The sequence below is a fragment of the Chenopodium album genome, chromosome 21, assembly GCF_948465745.1.
Source record: "Chenopodium album chromosome 21, dcCheAlbu1.1, whole genome shotgun sequence".
NCBI lineage: Eukaryota > Viridiplantae > Streptophyta > Magnoliopsida > Caryophyllales > Amaranthaceae > Chenopodium > Chenopodium album.
Window position 1 is genome coordinate 13,506,791 of NC_137854.1, and position 25,001 is coordinate 13,531,791.

At 36.5% G+C, this 25,001-nt stretch overlaps 2 protein-coding genes and 1 long non-coding RNA gene across 3 annotated transcripts; 2 read left to right on the forward strand and 1 right to left on the reverse strand.

Annotated features, from left to right (window-relative positions):
* Nucleotides 1-5,054: 5,054 nt before the first annotated feature.
* On the reverse strand, nucleotides 5,055-6,083 carry LOC145600453 (uncharacterized). The gene has a single exon (XM_081656343.1). The coding sequence runs from the start codon at nucleotides 6,081-6,083 to the stop codon at nucleotides 5,055-5,057; it is 1,029 nt and encodes a 342-aa protein (XP_081512469.1).
* A 10,098-nt stretch (nucleotides 6,084-16,181) lies between these two features.
* Nucleotides 16,182-17,672, forward strand: LOC145600454 (uncharacterized). The gene is made up of 3 exons (XM_081656345.1): nucleotides 16,182-16,457; nucleotides 16,887-16,961; nucleotides 17,538-17,672. Exons 1-3 carry the CDS (start codon nucleotides 16,188-16,190, stop codon nucleotides 17,670-17,672), a joined length of 480 nt encoding a protein of 159 aa, XP_081512471.1. The 5' UTR covers nucleotides 16,182-16,187.
* Nucleotides 17,673-17,778: 106 nt separating this feature from the next.
* LOC145603038 (uncharacterized) lies at nucleotides 17,779-20,110 on the forward strand. The gene is made up of 3 exons (XR_014104664.1): nucleotides 17,779-17,865; nucleotides 18,207-18,311; nucleotides 19,788-20,110. It is a non-coding gene; the product is annotated as an uncharacterized LOC145603038 (long non-coding RNA).
* Nucleotides 20,111-25,001: the final 4,891 nt, after the last annotated feature.

Below are 25,001 nucleotides of genomic sequence, written 5' to 3' on the forward strand. Positions count from 1 at the left end.
TGAGTTGGCAATGAAAGATGAGCTTTGACAATGTTTGCAAATGCACCTTACTTTCCCATCTGTACATTCCACCATGTCAATCATGAGGAATTCCTTCCAAACCAAGCTCCGTCTCTTGTCTAAAATAGCAGAATTGGGCTCCGCAATGGTCACATCCTTCTCAAAAGTAGTAGATTCAGGAACTTCAGGTGAAACATGAGTGGCTTCTTCTTGTGATGAAAAAAAATCTGCTTCTGGCTCTTGTGGATCTGGTGTCATCACAGACTCTTCATACAAAATCCAATCCATAGCTGCAAACAAATTGGAAAATTAATAACAGTGCATAAATAAGGGGGAATTGATCATCATAATCATACAATCCACATCCCATCCAGAAACCAGACAAATTGGGTCTAATTATTAGTGTTTATTTATATATAGTTATGTATTTATGTACAATGTACTTACCCTTCTCTTGTGGTTGTGGAAGCTCTGACTCTGTGAGGTTCAAAATTCCAGCATGGTATACACATGAAAAAAGGGATACATGCATTAGAAAGCAATTACAGATATGAACTCCTAAAAGGGGAAAAGATATTAAAGTAGGTAAATACCTAGTAGAGGATTAAATTTTAATTCAGACACATAAGGTCATAACCCATCCAATAAACATAATTTGAATACATAATTATAATGTCCATATAATTGCATGAGCTAATAAACTAAAACCCAAGAGACAACATTTGAATACATAATTAATTAAATTAAGAGAAGAATAATGAAACGAAAAGGACATGCAAAACTAATACTCTGCAACAAAACTAAGAGAAGCTTGTTTCCCTTTAAACAAAACTAAAAGAAAATCAGTTTATCCCCATTAATCCATTACATGCAACCATTCAAATTCATTCCCCATTTTTTTAAGTTCTAACCAATTGAGCAAAATAATCAAAGAAATACACAATTACCTAACATTTCTCACTTGAGTTGAGAAGACGAAGAATAGAGTAGACGCTTGAGCGGTTGAGCAAATCCAGTGAGGACGGAGAATTTAGATCTGAAGAGAAGATGGAGAATGGGTGAAAACTGAAAACGCCTGTTGATTTCTAGGGTTCTTGATTTTGTTCTACAAAAGGTCTTCTTACTTCTTTAGGAGAACTAGGAATTTAGGAGACGAGAGTCAGACTCTAGTCTTTACTCTTTACTTCTTTAGTCACGTTTTTTGTTTATTTGTTTGTTTTTTTTTCTTTTTGTGTAAATACTAAAAAAGTTACTATTGAAGTAAAATAAGAGGGAAATTTCCCTCTATTTTTTCAACTAATTTTATTTTGGAGGGAAAATTTCCACTCTACTTTTTAATCGAGTATTAAGTAAATTGTTTGAATATGGTCTATGGCAGTATGGCACAAAAATTCCCTCCAAATTTTTCAAGTGTAAGTATGTAACTTTTTAAATATTGAATTTCACAAACAATTAATTAGGAGTGTAAATGAGCCGAGCCGAGCCAAGTACTACCTTGTTCATGTTCAGTTCATTTAACTTAGGCAAGTCCGAGCACGATCCCGAGCTTTCAAGCGAGCTCGAAAAGCAGTTCAAGCTCGTCTCATTTAGTATAATGTATGTTTACGAACAGTTTATGAACAACTCATTTATTGAACGAGTTGATAAATGAGTGATTCATGAACAAGCTTAATAATAAACGAGCTTTTATAATAAACGAGCTTCATACTTTTGACCTTTGAAAATATCAGAATTAGTATAATGATTAAATTTTAATCATACCGTATAAACTTAAGAACTAAATTAGCAAATGTGAATAAATCAATAATTCATGAACATAAATAAACCAGTAATTCGTGAAAATAAATAAACGAGTTTTTCATGAACATATCTGAACGAGCATATCTATGTTCGTCTCCAACCTCATTTATTAAACGAGCTTCAAAATTTGTTCAAACTCGGCTCATTGATTAAATAAACGAACATGAACGAGCTTCAACCAAGCTTGTACCTGAGTAGTTTATTGTTTGGCTTGGTTCATTTACACCCATAAAATTAACGATCTTATTCCTAAACTATATCCAAATATCTCACGATATATAATTTTGAATAACCTTCAGGTGCTCCGCGCGTTTGATCATATAATTGTCATTCCGTCCTCTCATTGGATCTTATTGTATCATATTAACAATGAGTTATACATGAAAGCACCCATATTATTTAACAATTACCTTACTCTAATTGAAATTTCTCATTAAAAAAAAAAAGTTGAACAATCTATAATTATATCATAGTAGGATACGGTCTGAGACGTGTCGTCATGTAGACGTGTATCTCACGAACAGTCTAACATAGTGTTTGACACGAACACAACTATTGGATGAAGTGTCCATGTATCCTAGTATACTACAAGACAATAACGTTATAACTTAGAAGTAGTATTTATACTATATTAGTATAGTACTATAGTAACTATCGCCCATGAATTTGTTACGAAGTACTTCCTCCGTTTCAATTTACTTGACTCATAGTTCTATGGCATGCAATTTAAGGAGTTAATTAAAGAAGACAAACGATATTTTTAATACAAAAAAATAAAAATGCCAATAAAAGGGATGAATTAAGGTTTCACGGTATTAATTATTTTTTATTTATCTTATATTAATCTTCTTTAATCTCTTCCTTAAATTGCGTGCCAAAGGACTATAGGTCAAGTACATAGAAACGGAGGAAGTATATTAGTTTAGTTGTACGTGTAATACTTGCAATATTGTCAATATATACCGATATGCGTATTAAATGAAATAATTGAGTAATGACCAGTAACTCAATAATCAATAACTATATACTAAAAGACACACCAGCAATGACACGTGTCATCTCCTAGTGTGTCCTTAGTTTTTTTTTTTATATAAAAAAATAATATTGTATTTCGGAAATGTAGGGAATATTTCAAGCATTATGATAACCCCAAACTTGAACCCCACTGTGACCATACACTAAAGTACGGTGGCGTTCCAAAGGGAAAGACAAAGAGCAAAAAGAGTCGCCAACAAGTTTTAAGGAACTTGTACCCAAAAGACAATCCAAAAGGACCATCAACTACTCCATAAGGTCTTGAACCAAATAGGGTCCGGGGATGAGGGTACGAATCCAATCTACAAAAGAAAGGACCCGCCCTATAAAATAGGCCTCTACTTTGTTCTGCTCGTATTCATGTGCGCTTTTCGAATAACATACAAACATTATATTAAACCTACCCTGTTTATCTATGTTGGTTGAATATTAATGCACAAATAAAACAATTATTGGCGATCACTTAAGTTAAAATTACATTAGCCTAAACCAAATTATTAATTATCTTATTAAGCGTGATTTCAAGTACAAATTCCCTTTAAACCTGCATAAAAGGCGTGATCAAGCAATAACAATATATATCAAGCAACATAACAATAAACAATAAATAATAATCATGATAATAGCATGATAAGGCATAATAAAGCTTGATAATAATAGCAAGATCCTAGGCATGATACTAACAAGATTAATAACAAATCCTAGCATGTCACTAAACAATAAAGATCGAAACTTTAACCCTAACATGGTACTAACATGATATTAGAAAAGAGTAAAGGCACCCTAAACATGATACTAGAAAGCATTAAATAACATCCTAACATGATACTAGGAATTATAAACAATAATAAACATGCTTTCTACATTGTGAAAGAAATAGGGAGTAAGCTAATCTACTTACTTTGAAGCCTCGTACCTCTTTCTAATAACAAAATACACAAGTTAGTAAACTTCAATGAAAATAATAAACAACAATTAAATAATTAAATTAAAGTCAAATTAAATAATGTTTAGACTAGTTTTGGACCAAACCCTCAGAAATTATCAAACCTTGCACGTCTAGGGCGAAGGCAACTTCGAACTTGGCTAGAGGGCTCTAAGTCTAATGCATGCGGAATATTGTATGTAAAAACTAGTTTAGAAAAAGAGAGAAAGAAAGCAAATATTGCTCAAGAAAGAGAAGAATAAGAATTGATAGTGATTGATGATTCTGAAAACAGGAATTCGGACGCTATTTATAATGAAAATAATCCGGAAAATCACGGAATTTGATAAGGAATAAAACTCCACGCTGTCGCCAGGAATTAACTCTGTCGCGACGCGACAATGTCTGTCGCGAGGCGACAGGGTCTGTCGCGTGGCGACAGGGTCTGTCGCGTGGCGACAGACTTGTCGTCTGGCGACAGCCTGTATAAGCGCGTTTTTCTTCACACGGAATCCGATCTTTAATCAACTTGATCTACGGAATCCGTACAGAAGATAAAATACATATTTTAAGATAATAAAACAATATTTTATTCCAAATAAAAACCTTTAAAAGATAATTAATTATTAAACCTATCAATATTAGAACTAAAAAGAACTTTCTAGAAACTTCTAGAAAAATATAATTAATCCTAATAATTTTAGGAATAATAATTAATATTGGGCCCTCCTCTAGATCATCGGGCCGTATTAAAATAGAACACCGGGCCCAGTTTAGTATTTTGGCCATAACTTCCTCAATATTCATCGGAATTGGGCTTATAATATACCGTTGGAAAGGTCTTTTCGAGCCCCATCCAACTACACCATTATTTGACCCTTATCATGGACAAAAATAAACTGAAATGGACATTTTCAAATAAATAAAGTCATTTTCAAAAACAGAGAGAGAAGAAATTAATTAAAACTAAACCGCGACATTTGACTTTCGAATCACTTTCACCTAATTCGATAATAACACAACGCACAAGGCATTCATCACTGGGTTTGGTTTTGGGGAGACACAAATGGGTGTCTACAGGAAATAAATCTAATACTATGTACATAAATAAAAGATAACAATTTTTCACATAAATAAAATATATCAAATGTATATATAATAACATAAATAAAAGATTTAATGTATTTTTCATAATATGTATATATTGACAACTATATATATCATTTTTTTTAACAAAATGTGTGTCGTATGGAGTGTTTTTTTTTTTTTGACAACCACAAACTAAAGAAAAACACTAAATAGAAAAGCTTAATAAATCTACTCTACATCTAGTAGCAATGTCATGTGCCTCAGCCACCTGATCCCTGCTAACTTTCCAGATTAGACAAGTTTGAAACAGTTGCCCTTCCTGCAATAAGTCTTGAATTGTCCATAGTAGACGCACTTCCCTTCTTCTCGGATGTTTGATCAGTTGAACTGTTGCAAGAGAATCAGTGAACAATACAATTCGTCGTTTTCCTTTCATTCGGGTCCACCATAGAGCAGCCACACAAGCTAAAAGCTCGGCATGTAGAGGGGAAAGGGCCCTTCCATAATCCCCACCACCTGTACTAAAAGCTTGGTTATTCACTGAGTAAGCCCATCCCGCCCCTGCATTCCCATCTCTCTTACTCCAGGAGCCATCCACCTTGATAACCATTTCTATCCTTGAATCTGTAGGTGTACTAATGTCATCCGTAGCACATCCTATGTTGACCCGCTCAAACCCCGGTGGGAAATTATGAGCCAATGTCTCTTTCCCTCTTATGACATCTCCTCCCTCTAATTTGCGCCAAACCGAGAGTTCTTTCATTGCCAGATTGTAATTCCTAAACAAATCTACCAGATAACCTCCTTCATTTCGAAAGATTCTTCCATTTCTTGTTAACCAGAGGCTCCAAAGTACCCCAATAAACGTTGGTACACGGTCACTCTTCTTTCCATCCTCGCTATGAAAAAGCAGGATATAATGCTGAATCCAGTGTCTCAGAGGAGTAGATTCATCAATTTCTGAGGAGATATGCAAAGGGCAATTATGCCAAGCATACCTCGCAAAAGAGCACATCCTAAAAAGATGCTGAAGGTCTTCATTTTCCATACCACAAGAGTCACAATGATCAGTTATATCAATTCCCCTCCGGGCTAAATTACCCTTAACCGCCAATCCATTCATCACCAGCTTCCACAGGAACAAACTCCATTTCGGTGGGATGTTTAGCTTCCAGATTAGTCGGTAGAAGCTATGCTCCAGACTAGCATCTTGTTGCCCTGATAACTCATTCATTAGAAAAGCATAACCTGTTTTCACAGTATAAACTCCTGAAGCATGGCTACCCCAGTATAGTCTATCCGTCTCCTCAGTGAAGGTAGCTCCATTTCCAAAATCTTCTGCGCTGTGCTCCATTCAAACTTTTGTCTTATCAATGCTACATTCCAAGATTCAGTATCACGGGATATTAAATCTTTCACTCTCTCCAAGCCCACCCCCCTCAGGGGTTGATCAGAATTGAAAACCAGAACTGAACCTTGCACCCATCTCATATTTGCGACTTTCACTCTATCCCCATTCCCGATCTTCCAATTATAGCCCTTTACAACCTTATTTTCCACATTAAATAAACCACGCCTACCCCACGAAGCACCACCCTTAAGATCCATCCTAGACTCCCCCGTACACAAGGAACAACTATGAGTAGGCTCCATAGATCTAGCCACTAATAACTGTGGGTTGCAGTGCATTCGTGCTACCTGTTTGAACAGAAGAGCGTCATTCAAACAGGACATAGATCTTATACCAAGACCACCCATACCCTTCGGTCTTTGAATAATCCTTTTCTTTACCCAGTGCATGCCCTTCTCTCCCTTATTTCCCCACCAGAAACGAGTAATTAGAGAGTCTATCCTATTTGTGACCGCAACTAGTAACTTAAAGCACTTCATCACGTGTGCGGAAATGCTAATCAGCACGGTGTTAATCAGAATTATTTTCACTGATTGTGACAAATTCAGAGTTGCCCAAGAGAGGGTTCTAGTAGCCACCTTATCAATCAAATATTTAAAAGCATCCAACTTCTTAGCCGTAAAATCAATGGGGGCCCCCAAATGTTTTTCCATCACAGAAACCTGACCTACCTTCAAAATCCCTTTTAGAACATCCACCTCCTCCAATTGAGCATGTTTACTAAACTTTACAAAAGATTTGTTCAAGTTCAGCTGTTGCCCTGAGATCTCACCAAACTTAGACAAAATATCTATCACATGATGACAAGAGGTAGGAGTTGCATGTAAGAATAACATTGCATCATCTGTGAAAAAAAGATGTGTAATCGAAGGAGAGCGCCTCGTGACCCTGAGTCCCTTGATTATCTTGATGTGCTCAGCCATAGTAAGCATACGAGATAAAATATCCATACAAAAGAGAAAGAGGTAGGGTGAAAGGGGATCACCTTGCCTCAAGCCACAATCCGGTTTAAACATTTCCGAAATCTGGCCATTGATGAGAGTCTTATAAGAAACCGTTGAGATGCACTGTGAAATCCACTGAATCCACTTTTTTGGAAACCCATAAGCCTTTAGAATTCTCAATAGGAAAGTCCAATTCACCCGATCATAAGCCTTGGACATATCCAATTTAATCACCATTTTTGTGGACTCACCGTTACTAGTGTTAACCAAATGAAGCAATTCATGGCTCAGCATTACATTATCCTCAATATATCTTCCCGGAACAAAAGCATGTTGAAACTCCGAAATCAGGTTTGGTAATAGGTGCTTCATTCTATTTACCAAGCATTTAGCTATGCATTTATAGATAGTATTGCATAAACTAATAGGCCTGAACTGTGTTGGTAATTCCGGGTACTCCACTTTTGGAATCATAACAAGAATGGAAGCGTTAAGTTCCTTTAGTAGATAGCTTGTGGAAAAGAAATATTGAACCGATTCAACCACCGAGGACCCAACCTTCTCCCAATTTTGGTGGAAGAATTCCGCAATGTATCCATCCGGACCTGGCGCCTTAAGATTGTGAATAGAGAACATCGCCTTCCTGATCTCTTAGTGTGAAAAAGGCTTGACTAAAGAAGTCGCATCTGTTGAATCTATAGGAGGTAACTCCAACTCTCTTAACACCAAGCCAATGTTATCATTCATTATTTCCTCCGCTACCATCGGCGGGTTATAAACTTCTTTCAAGCTATTTATAATGAGAGCATCCAAATTATTCTGATCCTAAATCCACTCATCCTCATTCGTTCTAAGGGTAATGATCTCCCTCCTTTTCTGTCGATGCTTCACCCTACCATACATCATCTTTGATGAAATGTCGCCCTCCTTTATCCATTTATCCTTCATTTATACCTAAACTCTAGACTACTATGACTGATCGTGTCGTTCATTGCCTCCACATACCTACTTCCTTGATCCAAAGTAGTCACCTGCTCACCCTGCACTGACAAATCTGCAGAAAACTTCCTCCAATTTATCCCCCACACTTTTTTGTTGTCTAGGCACCACCTTTTGATTTTATTACGCATCCATTTCGACCTTTGCTGAAATTTGTACATAACTGAACCCGTACAATGAGTACTCCACACCTCATCTATGAAGCCCTTAATTTCCGGAAAAACTAAGCACCAAGTCTCAATTTGGTAAGGCCTATTAGACTTTGTCACTTGGTTGTTAGTGTCATATATAATCGCCGCATGATCCGAGATCGTAATTGGTTCATAGACAACCCGTCCATCCGGAAAATCATTGAACCATTGTGATGAAGAGTAGGCTCTATCCAATCTTTCCATAATCAAATCCACCCCCAATCTCTTATTTGACCAAGTGTATCGGGGTCTCGAGAAAGGTACTTCTAATAAGTTAGTTTGGAATCTCCAATCCAAAAAAAACATCCAACCCCTTAATTAAAGAAGCACCCCCCCAATTTGTCACTATAGTATTCAAGTTGATTAATATCTCCCATCACCAAGACATTAGGAATAGTAGCAATAAGAGTTGAAATTTCCTCCCAAACACTAGCTCTATCTTCAACTTTCGAAGCCCCATACAAAAACAAAATGTGCCTACTACTTCCATTAATGTCACCAACATTACAAAAGATAAAATTTGGGGAAGAAGCTACACAAAAAACATCCCCCAAATACCAACTAAACAACGCTAACCCCCCTTTTGTACCAACCGAGTCTACTTCACAAGAAAAGTTAGGAGTAAACTTAGAAACTAACTTACTAACATCACTAAACATCATTTTAGTTTCGGAAATAAACATAAAAGTAGGCAATTTAGTAGCTAATAACCACACTAAATAAGGATGTGTAGGGGAGAGTGTGTCATTTAATCCCCTACAATTCCAAGTAACAACCTTCATGGCCCCGTGGGTGGCTGTCTTGGTGTAGCCACCACATCACCAATGTCACCTACAAATTCACCATCTTCCATAGCCATGTCCATCTCCATGTCACTGTCAAACTCATGCAAGTTTGAGGTTACTTCCTCGCTTCTTTGCTGGACTCGAATGCGGTGAAGAAGAACTAGAGCTTCGCCTTTTCTTGCCCAACTTACCAAAAAGAGGATCCTTAATTCGAACATCCCACTGCCTTGCCATATCGACATCTGAAATTGCCTTTGATTTAAACTCAAAGAACCCATCTTCATCCTTATGCCATATATTGAAACCTCCTTTATCCGCCCAACGGTTCAAGGTCTTCAATCTCTTCCTATCCACCCATCCTGAATCAAAAGAGGCCTCCCTCACCAAGTCATCATCGCACGACTTTGAGGGGACCTGATCAATTGTTCGTGTTCTTTTTCGGGTCACAGCAGCTACTTCAATGCGTGCTTCTCTTTGATCAGTTGGCGTGACTGGTGAATTTGGCGGATCATACTCAACCATTGGCAAGTTTGGCATGTTGGAAAGGAAGGTATTTGGTGAGAACGGTAAGAAGGGGGATCTTGGTGAAGGATAAATCCTCCTAGTCGTAGCCCTATAAGCCGCCATAGTTCGAATAAAAGATCTTTCAGCTTCAACAAAATTTAAGTGGTTAGATTCCAAAAAAAACTCATAGTTATCAGAATTTACCCCCTCATTGAAGCTCTCATTTTGCTGTTGAGTGTGTATGATTGGTTGCTGCTCTGACCATCCTCCAATAAACGTCCCATTACTCTGCTCAAACTGCCCAGCCAGCTGCTGGTGAAGACTCGGGTCAAACCCTCCCGGAATCACCTGATTTTCCCCTGAATATGCCGGAAAACTAATTGGTTCCGGCGCCGGGAAAGCCCAGTCTGATATACCCAATGCTTGAAACAGAGTTCTCTGATTTCCGCTTCCCCTTTCTGTATTGTTTGCTGCTGTTGAGGATTCTCCAATCTTAAAATTAGAGCTTCCCCCAAACTCCATGTGATTCGCTGGTAAGACACGCGCCGCCGGGGCTGGGTTTATGCGGCTTGCTGAGTATGGTGCCAGAGTAATTACCTTCACAGGTCCTTCATCCGACCTGTCGACCTGGTTCACAGGCCCTGAGCTCCACCTTGCATTGTTTGGAATAGAAATCACCCTTCGAATTGGTGATGATCGAGGTGGACTTGGAGCGAAATTCAAATTTGTTGGGGTGAATTCCGCATAGGGGTCACGTCCCACACCAAGCCTCCTCCCCGGAGATAATCGAACAGCTCCCATATCGAGGCTAGCCTCCATCTGATTATCATGAGCCACTTCTGACTCACTAGAACTTCCCGACCCCGAGAAATAGACGGTATCGTTGCTGTCATCGGAGTTAAAATCCGAATCAGAATTAACATTGAATAGAGCCCTGTTTCCAATAGGAATATCCTCAGGTTCTTGCGGCCATGTCAAATTAACCGCCCAATTTCGATACCTAAACACATCAGGCAAACCTCGAACAAAATTAGTGTAATATGGATAATCTAAGGGGTCGTGAAGCACCCTCAGACCATCTCTTTCAACTGCCTCTAAACGCCTCATCAAGCGTCTAGTTGCAACCTCTCTTCACAAATTGCAATTACTAGTGCTATGACCAACACAACCACACGTTTTACAGAAACGAAAAACGCCCTCATACCTGAAATAAACCCAAATAACACGTTCACCTTGAAGTGGTACGAAGCAGCCTGGAATTAGTGGTTGCGTGACATCAACAATCATGCATGCGCGTAATTCCGCTCTCTCCGGTAGCCTACCATTCGTTATTGGCTCCAGAGAATCCAAATAGCCAATATGGACAAAGATACGCCTCGCCCAAGCTTCCGTGAGAAACTGGAGAGGTAAACCATAAACACGAACCCATAACCTTGCCGTAGAGAAATTGATTTGTTATGGAATTAAATTCGCACTATATCTCCTCAGATTAATAATACGACCATCAAAGACAGTAGAATATTGTCTAAGCAAACCCTCCAAATCGCTCTGAACTAAGCACTCGAACAAGAAATAATCTCATGTTCTATGAACACGGACATGCCCCCTAGACACCCATCTTTGATTGATTATGTGTTGAACGTAGGTAGCAGATGGTGGGTTTGGACCCACAAAAACTCCAATTACAGAATTATTGAAGTTAATGTGTGATAAAGCATTATAATTTGGTGGTGGGGTAACAAGGATTCCCATTCTATGGGATCTAAGTCGGTTAAAATGAGGAAGGTCGCTTTCATTATTATGAGGGTCATTTGGATTTTGGTTCACCATACTTCCACAAAACAGGAGTATAGACAGTGAAAGAAGAGGATAGAAGGAGAATAAGAATTAGAGAAAGTGATGGATGAGAGAAACAATTAATGAACTCGTTTATATAGCAGCAAAGTTCAGTTGACAGAAAAAAAGCTACTACTGCATGTTGAACAAATGGCAAGAAAAGCAACCAAAATTAATTGCTTCTTGTAGTTTCCAAGTGATGCACCGGTGATGGGCTCAAGGAGAAAGAGTGCAAAAACTCCCTCACACTGATTGGTTCAATTGAAGAGCAAATATTTGAAGCTTGCAACCATTGGTGGAACACAAATATGGGGAGATTCCAGGATTTCCTACTGAATTGCTGTGAAGATATTAGGCGTGTGTTTGCATGCTACAGTTCCCAAGAACAAGAAAAGTGTTCAAACTTTTGAGTGGTGCAAAAGGAAGCTAAAAGGTTAAAGGAGGAGACTCACAATCTTAGTGAGAGAGGCTCTCGTTTTAGAGAGAGAGTACACAATATTTAGATAGTATTGTGGAGCATGTCGTATGGAGTGTTATGTACTACAATTATTACAACGAGGATTTTTATTGTTTTGAATTTTTTTATTTGATTATTTTAGACAAAATTATGTTATATAATTAAATGTGATGTTAATATAAGAATTGTTATTACAAAGTACTGTGCATGACACGGGACCTAACCTAGTAAACAAAGAATGTAATTTTGGCTTGTTTGAGACCACAAGTCATAACAATAATTTTGTAATAAAATGAATCATTTTATAACAAATATTCAAATCTGTTACAAAAAGATCACGAACACGCTCACTCATATACCACATATTACTCAAATAGACTATTGGTGAATAAGTAAAATAACTAGTAATAGTAATTAAGGAAAAATGATTTAGATAACTCTTCATATTTTATATATTGGAAGAATAATAGTATTATCCTATAATTTTAGATTATAATTCTTATAATCTTATAAAATCAAATAATCAATACATGACTACATGTATTTTGTATAACCTTATCGGAATTGTTGATCATAAAAACATATTTGAGAAGATAAAATAATATCATTTTTCACTCCTCACTTTTTTTTTTCTCTTCATTTTTATTGAGATCATGCGTTTCTCATGAAAAAAAAAATACCTCACCTGTAATCTAGATTCTTCATTCAATAAAATTGACTTCTAATTTTCTCTCTCTTAGTTCATCTCTTTCCTCTCTTTTCTCTCTGATTTTCGGCTTTATATCAATTTTTTCTGTAAATTTTTCTCTCTCTTCAGTTTTGCATTACGTGCGTCATACTTCAGCGACATTTTCTGTAAGTTTTTTTTTCCGATTTTTTTTTTGTTTGAGGTTTCTCTGCCATCGAATATGAAAATTACTGATTGTTGTTCATTTCTGCTTGAAATCGCTCTCATTTTGTATCGATGTTAGTAGTTTTCGTTGGATTTAGTTTGCTCTTTGCTTTGAGGTGCTACGTTTGTAAGTTTCAACTGATTAATCGTTGATAAGCTGAGAATGTTATTTGTTTGATTTGTAACGAGTTTTAGCGTCATATCTAAGTTTTCTGTGAAAATTTCTGAGCATTTGTTTAGAAGTCAAGCTTTGATGTCGTTTATTTGATAATCATTCTTATTACATGAAATTGATGATTCTTTCGAGCTTCAAATCGTTCAGGTTCTGTTTATATTGCGAATCAGACGATTTCTTGTTTTTATCTGAGAGAAGTACGGATTAAGCTAAGAGAACAAGAGAGTGATTTGTTCTCTCTTGTTCTACTTTGTCCCGCGAAACTTCTACTCTAAGCTTAAGTAATTTTAGAAATCGAGGGGAGCTTCTTGCTCTGGTCAGCGGCTGCCCGGGCTGTTGCGATTGTATCCCATCTCTTCCTCTTCCTCTAGCTCTTCTTCTTCCTCTTCCCCTAGTGGACTTAATACATAACATTAAATCAAATAACATTCAAATAACAAAGCTACAACTAACATATCTAATACTCCCTATAATGTTCTAATAGATATGTAAAGAGTTAACAAGAAAACAAGTGATAATATTTTCTTAAAGTATATAGGTTTTAAGAATTTTCTAATAAATATTTGCAAATAACATAGATGAGGATTGTGATTGACAATGTCAGTAGAGCATTTGTGGTCTTAGATATTTTCTGATAATAATATATTAATGACAAACAGAGATGAGGATTTGGGTTTTCTAATTAGATTAGGAAGAAAAAGGTACTCTGTAGTTGAAAAGAGGGAAGGGGTTGGAGTGGTTAGACACTTAGACCATGCCATGATGTCTTTTTTCCTTCCCTAAAGGAGAGGACCCTTGTCTTTTTCCTTTTCCCCTTACTTTGGGTATTGTACTGTTGCCCTACAAATTCACAATATAAGACATATCTCTAACTCCTCTAAGTTTGTAGAAATTACTGTGTTCTTTGGGACAGAGAGACATATAGAGAGGTTGGGTCTCTTTCTAAACTTCTCCATTATTTATTCAGTATATATTATTCAATTTTCATCTCATGACATTATTGAATCATATTATATACTAGAATCATGGACCGTAATACATATATATGCTCTGGAATTTGACATGAAAGCATGAACAAGTAAATGTACAAACAAACACAAGTTCAAATAGCAAGCATGGAAAATGATACATATCAACTATAACAAATGATAAACATCAACTAGGAAGTAATCTCAAGCCATTAATTGAGCTGAAATTTTCTATACAAAAATTTCATGGTTAATTAGTGATTTAGTATCACTTTATCATTTTCTATGCTGATTTGGTTTTGTTTTTGCCCTCAGATGATTACAGCAACACAATTGTGCTACGTGAAGAACTGACATCATCCAATCAATTAATTATAAGGTAGTTCTTGTAATCACTCTTATGCATTGGTACCTATACAGTTTATTATATGCTATCAGTTGTCTTAGCGCTATAAAATACACTTTCTTAGCTTTGCAAGTTATTGTAAAAGATTGTCTAATAGATGTTGTCCTAATTTATTTGTGTGAGATTAATATTTCTAATGATCATAATTTTCTCTTTCTCATAGACTTATTGTTAATCTTATCTGTTCCAATGTATCCTCCACTTGTGCTAGGTTTGGGAAAAGCCAAATAACTTTTGGCTTCTTTTATTTCATTTAAATTTTACAAATTGCTTTTAAAAGGTGTGACCATTTATGAGGTTTTTTAGTGTTCTTTTCTGATTTGGATCATTCATAGAAAGGATACCCACGGTCATGGTACCATCTGAGCTTGAAACTGTTTTCAAGCATAAGCGGTCAAACTAAGTAGTGAAGCTTTGCTGCTGCAAACCTTTTTTTTCTAGAATTGTAGTATAAATCAATGTAAAGCTCACCTTAAGCCATCTGAAGAGTGGATTATTACCTCTGTTTCGTCTTCAGAGTGAACAAGATTGTCATCTCCTAGCACCTGGGGCTGTCGCGGTGGTATCCCATCTCTTCCTCTTCCCCTTCCCCTAGTAGAAGTAAACTGAAAACATAGCATTAAAAATAGTCAAAGTACTTGAAACTTAACAAGTGATAATATTTTCTTAAAGTATATAAGTGGAAATACACAATCAAACATTATCAGAAGAGTGGATTATTACCTCTATTTCTTCTTCCGCGTGAACATCATTGTCATCTCCTAGCACCTGGGGCTGTCGCGGTGGTATCCCATCTCTTCCTCCTCCCCTTCCCCTAGTAGAAGTAGACTGAAAACATAACATTAAAAATAGTCAAAGTACTTGAAACTTAACAAGTGATAAATATTTTCTTAAAGTATATAAGTGGAAATACACAATCAAACATTATCAGAAGAGTGGATTATTACCTCTGTTTCTTCTTCAACGTGAACAGCATTGTCATCTCCTAGCACCTGGGGCTGTCGCTGTGGTATCCCATCTCTTCCTCTTCCCCTTCCCCTAGTAGAAGTAAACTGAAAACATAACATTAAAAATAGTCAAAGTACTTGAAACTTAACAAGTGATAATATTTTCTTAAAGTATATAAGTGGAAATACACAATCAAACATTATCAGAAGAGTGGATTATTACCTCTGTTTCTTCTTCAACGTGAACAGCATTGTCATCTCCTAGCACCTGGGGCTGTCGCGGTGGTATCCCATCTCTTCCTCTTCCCCTTCCCCTAGTAGAAGTAAACTGAAAACATAACATTAAAAATAGTCAAAGTACTTGAAACTTAACAAGTGATAATATTTTCTTAAAGTATATAAGTGGAAATACACAATCAAACATTATCAGAAGAGTGGATTATTACCTCTGTTTCTTCTTCAGCGTGAACAACATTGTCATCTCTTAGCACCTGGGGCTGTCGCGGTGGTATCCCATCTCTTCCTCTTCCCCTTCCCCTTCCCCTGGTAGAAGTAAACTACAAAAAAAAAAAAAGAGAGGAAATTAAAAAAGAACCGTATTGAGTAGATCTGGGAGATTGCTCTTGGACATGATTTTGACAATGGTTCTTAGTAACCTGACCTATCATCATATTCATAAAAGAAATTTCTTGTTACTAATATGATGATAGGTCAGGTTACTAAGAACCATTGTCAAAATCATGTCCAAGAGCAATCTCCCAGATCTACTCAATACGGTTCTTTTTTAATTTCCTCTCTCTTTTTTTTGTAGTTTAATTTGAGTATGGAAGGGAGCAGAGCCAGACGAAAGTCACTGCCTCAGTTTAATGCAAGGTATGCAAATGTAGCAGAGTCCAAGGAAGAGGTGTGTAACACCCTCTTACAAGAACTCAACTCATCTTATCGAGTTGTACGACTCCAGAAGGAGCAGCAGTATCGACTGAATGACATTGCAAATGTGAGAAGCTGCCAACGACTAAAGAGGAGGAAGAGGCAAGCTTCTGGTCAGCAAGGAGGGCCTACAGGTCAGGGTCAACAATATCAAAACACAGAGGTAATAATAATTATCTACCCTTATTTTTGTTTTTACCAATCCCACTACCTTAAACACACCCAGTTGAACCCCCAACAAACTGCCACCACCACCTTCGTCTCCTTCCTACATTCCAATGGTGGGTTACAACTGGTAGCAGTTATGGTTAGGTTTGGGTGTTGGTGTTTGAATGAAATGGTAGCCTAATGGTGGGGTATGGATGGTGGCTGCAGTGGGTTGGTTATTAAACCCTCTTGATTGTTCATGGGTCTACATTATTTGATTGTTTTCCTTGGTATCTGACTATCTGTAAGAAATGTGAGAAACGGAATGTACAATGGAGACAGGTAGTATATGAAAAGGAAAAGGAAGTACTGTACGTTTTTCCTGTTTTTTTTTTTTCTTTTTTCCTTTTTTTCGAACTTACGTTTCTATAATGCTGGATTTCAGGATGATGTGCAAGGAGATGGCCATTCTTTTCACTCCGGAGATGACAATTTTGACAATTATGATGAAGAAACAGAGGTAATAATCTACTCTTCTTATAATGTTTGATTTTGTATTTCCACTTATATACTTTAAGAAAATATTATCACTTGTTAAGTTTCAAGTACTTTGACTATTTTTAATGTTACGTTTTCAGTCTACTTCTACTAGGAGAAGGGGAAGAGGAAGAGATGGGATACCACCGCGACAGCCCCAGGTGCTAGGAGATGACGATCTTGTTCGCTCTAGAGAAGAAACAGAGGTAATAATCCACTCTTCTGATAATGTTTGATTGTGTATTTCCACTTATATACTTTAAGAAAATACTATCACTTGTTAAGTTTCAAGTACTTTGACTATTTTTAATGTTATGTTTTCAGTTTACTTCTACCAGGGGAAGGGGAAGGGGAAGCGGAAGAGGAAGAGATGGGATACCACCGCGATAGCCCCAGGTGCTAAGAGATGACAATGCTGTTCACACTGAAGAAGAAACAGAGGTAATAATCCACTCTTCTGATAATGTTTGATTGTGTATTTCCACTTATATACTTTAAGAAAATATTATCACTTGTTAAGTTTCAAGTACTTTGACTATTTTTAATGTTATGTTTTCAGTCTACTTCTACTAGGGGAAGGGGAGGAGGAAGAGATGGGATACCACCGCAACAGCCCCAGGTGCTAGGAGATGACAATGTTGTTCACGCTGAAGAAGAAACAGAGGTAATAATCCACTCTTCTGATAATGTTTGATTGTGTATTTCCACTTATATACTTTAAGAAAATATTATCACTTGTTAAGTTTCAAGTACTTTGACTATTTTTAATGTTATGTTTTCAGTCTACTTCTACTAGGGGAAGGGGAAGAGGAAGAGATGGGATACCACCGCGACAGCCCTAGGTGCTAGGAGATGACAATGCTGTTCACGCTGAAGAAGAAACAGAGGTAATAATCCACTCTTCTGATAATGTTTGATTGTGTATTTCCACTTATATACTTTAAGAAAATATTATCACTTGTTAAGTTTCAAGTACTTTGACTATTTTTAATGTTATGTTTTCAGTCTACTTCTACTAGGGGAAGGGGAGGAGGAAGAGATGGGATACCACCGCGACAGCCCCAGGTGCTAGGAGATGACAATGATGTTCACGCGGAAGAAGAAACAGAGGTAATAATCCACTCTTCTGATAATGTTTGATTGTGTATTTCCACTTATATACTTTAAGAAAATATTATCACTTGTTAAGTTTCAAGTACTTTGACTATTTTTAATGCTATGTTTTCAGTTTACTTCTACTAGGGGAAGGGGAAGAGGAAGAGATGGGATACCACCGCGACAGCCCCAGGTGCTAGGAGATGACAATCTTGTTCACTCTGAAGACGAAACAGAGGTAATAATCCACTCTTCAGATGGCTTAAGGTGAGCTTTACATTGATTTATACTACAATTCTAGAAAAAAAAAGGTTTGCAGCAGCAAAGCTTCACTACTTAGTTTGACCGCTTATGCTTGAAAACAGTTTCAAGCTCAGATGGTACCATGACCGTGGGTATCCTTTCTATGAATGATCCAAATCAGAAAAGAACACTAAAAAACCTCATAAATGGTCACACCTTTTAAAAGCAATTTGTAAAATTTAAATGAAATAAAAGAAGCCAAAAGTTATTTGGCTTTTCCCAAACCTAGCACAAGTGGAGGATACATTGGAACAGATAAGATTAACAATAAGTCTATGAGAAAGAGAAAATTATGATCATTAGAAATATTAATCTCACACAAATAAATTAGGACAACATCTATTAGACAATCTTTTACAATAACTTGCAAAGCTAAGAAAGTGTATTTTATAGCGCTAAGACAACTGATAGCATATAATAAACTGTACAGGTACCAATGCATAAGAGTGATTACAAGAACTACCTTATAATTAATTGATTGGATGATGTCAGTTCTTCACGTAGCACAATTGTGTTGCTGTAATCATCTGAGGGCAAAAACAAAACCAAATCAGCATAGAAAATGATAAAGTGATACTAAATCACTAATTAACCATGAAATTTTTGTATAGAAAATTTCAGCTCAATTAATGGCTTGAGATTACTTCCTAGTTGATGTTTATCATTTGTTATAGTTGATATGTATCATTTTCCATGCTTGCTATTTGAACTTGTGTTTGTTTGTACATTTACTTGTTCATGCTTTCATGTCAAATTCCAGAGCATATATATGTATTACGGTCCATGATTCTAGTATATAATATGATTCAATAATGTCATGAGATGAAAATTGAATAATATATACTGAAAAAATAATGGAGAAGTTTAGAAAGAGACCCAACCTCTCTATATGTCTCTCTGTCCCAAAGAACACAGTAATTTCTACAAACTTAGAGGAGTTAGAGATATGTCTTATATTGTGAATTTGTAGGGCAACAGTACAATACCCAAAGTAAGGGGAAAAGGAAAAAGACAAGGGTCCTCTCCTTTAGGGAAGGAAAAAAGACATCATGGCATGGTCTAAGTGTCTAACCACTCCAACCCCTTCCCTCTTTTCAACTACAGAGTACCTTTTTCTTCCTAATCTAATTAGAAAACCCAAATCCTCATCTCTGTTTGTCATTAATATATTATTATCAGAAAATATCTAAGACCACAAATGCTCTACTGACATTGTCAATCACAATCCTCATCTATGTTATTTGCAAATATTTATTAGAAAATTCTTAAAACCTATATACTTTAAGAAAATATTATCACTTGTTTTCTTGTTAACTCTTTACATATCTATTAGAACATTATAGGGAGTATTAGATATGTTAGTTGTAGCTTTGTTATTTGAATGTTATTTGATTTAATGTTATGTATTAAGTCCACTAGGGGAAGAGGAAGAAGAAGAGCTAGAGGAAGAGGAAGAGATGGGATACAATCGCAACAGCCCGGGCAGCCGCTGACCAGAGCAAGAAGCTCCCCTCGATTTCAGGAGGGGGTGCAGACGGAGGGGGCAGACGGGGGTTTCGGAGATGATGATGATAGAGATGTCTCACTTCCTTCGAGAGAAGTAAGACAGGTACGGGTACGGGTATCCGATGTCTCTCCGATGAGCTTTCTTTCCCTTATGTCCCTTTTATGTTGTTACTTCTTAGGTGTCATCTTCTTACCTTAATCATCTTTAGTTCATGCCTCTCCTTTTGTATTTACCCTTGCTTAATTTATTTATGCATGGTTTTACAACACTTGTCATTTTTTAATGCTTATGTTACTTACTCTTGGTTGAGGTGTCATTGGATTAATGATGAGGTCTCTAGGGTAATGGAGTCTAACTGCTTGGTTGGTAAGATCTTAGGTAATGTTATCTCTCTTAGAGTTATAGAAGGTCAAATTAGAAAAATCTGGGCTTTAAAAGGTGATATTTCAATCCTTGCTATGGGTAATGAATGGTATCTTATTGAATTTAATAACAATGAGGATTTCTTGGAGCACCCTGTGCTCTTGGAGCACCCATGACATTTCTTGGGATAATCTTTCAGACCCTTTTCTTTTTTTACCTTCAGTTATTATTCAGATTTTGTGAGCTTTTATATCTTTTGTTTTTATATGCAGATTAGCCTGATTGGATGCTTTTATGAGACTTTGTACGTTGCCTTTGGTTTACTACTATCTTCCCACGTGTAGGGAGCTACTTCAGGTTTTGTTATATTCACAATGCCAAGTTCCACCCAGCTTTCTTTATCTAGTTTGTTGTATACTTTGGCTTAGGAGTTGGTGCTTTGCTTTCTTAGTCAGTTTGCTTAGTTTGTTTTCACAACTTCTTTTATTTTGGCCTATTTTAGTTGGCCTCTTTTATGCATATTACACTGTACTCCATTGCAGTCCTTACTTTGGCTATCTCTTTTTGGTTGGTTGTATGCATGCTCTGATGGATTTTATTCACTATACTTTCTGTACTTATTGCTGTAATGTAAGCTATCAGGCTAGCCTTTCAAGGCCACTTACCATGTATTTTGGATACAATTGCGACGTTCTTGTTGAAAATTTGAAAGTTCAGTATTTTTTTTGTCGTCTTGTTCAATGAATAGTCCATGAATAATGAGTTGGAATATATGTGGGGCTAAGAAGTCCCAAGCTATTAGTGAACTTATTTTTATTCGGAAAAAATTTAATCCGGATATTTTATTTGTTAATGAAACCATGGTTTCTATAGTAACAAGTCGGAGATTATCACGAACTTTAGCCTTCGATGAAATCCATTTTATTAACTCGAATGGCCACTGTGGAGGAATGTGGATTTGTTGAATACCAAATGTATTACTGTACATAATATTAGTTTTTCTCATCGGTTAGCCCATCTTCGTATTACTGATAACACTTCAAATTTTGTTTTTGAATTATTTGGTATTTATGCCCCGGCCCAAGAAAGTCAAAAGATGGGTTTTTGGAACCCGTTTTCCCAGCTTGTTCAATCTTGTTCCCTTCCTTGGTGGATAATAGGTGGTTATAATGAGTTATTGTGTTTGGCAGACAAGAAAGGAGGTGTTTTGCCTTTACCTCGTAGGTGTTAAAAATTGCAACATTTTGTACAGATTACGCAAGTCGTTGACATTCGTCCTATTGTTATGGCCTTTTCTTGGAAAAAACAGATTCATACACATTTAGTGTATGAACGTTTAGACAGATGCCTAACTAGCTAAAGTTGGGCACTGCAATATCCTCATGCAGCTTTATCTTATGAATCTTTCACATGTTCTGATCATAGCCCAATTTGTCTATATCTTCAAAATGGAGGTTCGAAAAAGATATCATCTTTTCGTTTTCAAAATGTTTGGACTCCGAATTTTGAGGCTTATGATTAGTCTCAAAGAATTGGGCACATAGATTAACTGGTTCCAGGTTCTTTTGCATAACTCAGAAATCAACTCGGATTAAAACTGATCTCAAGCATTGAAATTTTAAAAAATATGGTAATATTCGGTCAAAATTGGCCACTAATCAGGAAAAACTAAAGAATGTAGAGGAACAGCTACAAGCTTTTCCCTTTAATGTGCACATTAAACAGCATTTACTGCGTCTCCTAAAGCAAAGGGAAAAATTACTGTTGTTTGGCAAGAAATATTGGGGGAAACTAGCTCGTAAATCTTGGTTAACTCAAGGAGATAGAAATTCTCGATATTTCCATGACACGATGAAATATTGAAAACATCGATCTCAAATCTTTAAATTAAAAAAGGATGATGTAGATGTTTGGGTTGATTATCCTACAGAAATTACTCAACTGTTTTTTGATGAATTTTCCAAACGTTTTAAATCAGATTATAATTACTCAAGACCTATGTCTATACCATGGGTTCACCCTGTTATCTCTCTCTCAGATAATGATGCATTAACCAACCCTTTTTCTGATGATGAAATTAAAGATGCTTTCTTTGATATGTGCCCTTATAAAGCTCCTGGTTTTGATGGGTTTGGACCCGAATTTTTTCAACATTACTAGCCTATCATAGGAATTGATGTTTGCAAAGCTGTACGGGGGTTCTTTTATAATGGTATTATGCAACGCCAACTTAATCACACGCTCATTTCTCTTATTCCGAAAATTGATAATCCGACTAAGGCTAGTCAATTTCGACCTATTAGTTTATGTGCGACATTATATAAAGGAATTTCAAAAATTCTGGTTAATTGTTTAAAACCTTTTTTTAAAGAAGATCATAAGTCCTTACCAAAATGCTTTTGCCCCAGATACGGCTATTCAAGATATACTGAATATTTTTAATGTCAAAAAATAAAACAGGTTGGTTGACACTTAAATTAGATATGGAAAAGGCTTATGATAGAGTTGAATGTGATTTCCTTTGGGCAACTCTATCGGCTTTTGGTTTTAACGATACTTGGATTCGTTCGATAAAGGGATGTGTTACCTCCGTCTCCTATTCTCCAATAATGAATAACAGTACTATTAATATGATTATCCCTTCCAAAGGATTACGCCAAGGAGATCCTTTATCACCAGTCTTATTTTTTATATGTATGGAAGTTCTCTCGAAGAAGCTTCTTTCGGATTCTTTATATCGAAAATCTGGTATAGGTTTTAAAATTGCCTCATCTGCTCCTATTATCCCTTGCCTCTTATATGCAGACGACACGTTATTATTTTGCCGTGCTACTCCAGCATCTTGTTTTCACATCCAAACATAGTTAATGAATTTTCGGCCATGTCTGGTCAACTGATAAATTTTCACAAGTCCTCTATTTTTTTTTTTTTTTTTTTTTTTTTTTTTTTTTTTTTCTCTAAATTAGTCCCTTCCTAAAAAAAAAAGAAATTTGGCTAGTTATTTTCATATGACTCTAAAGTCTTTTTTGGGTAGATATTTGGGCGTTTTATTTACAATCCGATCTTTTACGAAACAAAATTTCCAGCATTTAGTAACTAAAGCATAACAGAAATTGAACAACTGGTCTTCTAATACAGTATCCAAAGCTGGGAAGACTGTTCTCATACAGAGTAATTTGGAAGCTTTACCTTCTTTTTCAATGTCCACAACCCGCCTTCCTAAAAGTATTACTATCTCATTGGATTAGATTATTAGAATTATTTTTTTGGAAACAGTCCCCACAAAAAATGGAATCCCCATGATTTATTGGGATAAAATTTGTCAGCCCAAAAGTTATGGTGGTTTAGGCTTGCGTAAGACTGAAGTTGTGAATTCGGCTTTTTTAGCCAAGTTAGGGTGGAAAATAATCTCAGACCCAAATAATCTTTGGGTACGTTCGGTTACCGCTAAGTATCTCACTAAACAAACCTTCTTTGAGTATAGGCCTCAGCCAAAGGACTTTAGGATTTGGAGAAAGATTCTCCAAATCCGCCCTCTTCTTCTTAAGGGACTTCGTTGGAAAATTGGTAATGACACTAGTGTTCTTTTCTAATTGGATAATTGGTGTTCTTCTGAAAATATTATTACTATGTTAAATTTAGATATTTCAGATATCCACACTCTTGATCTTACTGTGGATGAATTTATTACGGACTCTAATGAGTAGGATGTTACGGCCCTGTCTCTTCTTGTTCCTAATAATTTAGTCCAGATTATTCAAGGCATCCCTCTTCCTTCCTCGTCTATCCAAGATGAACCTTGCTGGGGTTTGTCTAATACTGGCGATTTTACTGTAAAATCTGCTACTTGGTTAGCCCATAATATATCTTCCCACACTAAGTGAGAATTTGCTTGGATTTGGAAATTAGATATCTCTCCAAAATTGAAAATTTTTGTTTGGCAACTTCTTCATAAGGCTCTTCCTAATAGAGCAAATCTTGCTCATCACCAGTTGGACGTTCCCAGTACATGTCCTTTATGTAATTTACATGTTGAAACCCAGGATCATATATTCCTTTCATGTTTGTTTACAAAACGTTTTTGGACTGCTAACCCTACTACTAATTGGCTAGGCCATGTTCCTCTTGATAATAATTTTTATCATCTTTTCAGGATTTTACGTGGGAATTTTACTTTTTCTGTGATTAAAATTATTACTTCTATGTGGAGTATTTGGAAAACCAGAAACACAATTGTTTTTCAGAACATGAATTTCTCTTCTATGGCTATCCCGTGCCCAAAAAATCTTTCACGAATGGAAGTTGCGCTCTTGTTTGGATTCTATGGATTATCAGTTAACTCCTTCTCCTTCTTATGCTAATCCTCGGACCATTCGGATTTTCTGGTCTCCTCCTCATCATGGTGTTGTTAAGATAAATTTTGATGGCTCGGTGCGTGGTGGCTCAGGTGCTGCAGGTGTGGTTATCAGAGACCACTTCGGTAATCATATTTGTAGCCAGTCTTATAATATTGGCACAAGTACGCCTCTTATTGCTGAGGCTACTGCCCTTCGCAATGGCCTTCTTCTTTCCCAGTCCCACAGTTTTCCTCATATTTTTATTGAAGGGGATAACTTACTTATAATTAATATTTTGCAGGGTAAAGCTCAGTGCCCGTGGAAGATTCAGTTACTGCTTGAAGATATTAGGAGCTCCTTCGTCTTTTCTTTTCCGTCGAGTCCAGGCATATCTATAGAGAGGGCGATAGAGCAGCAA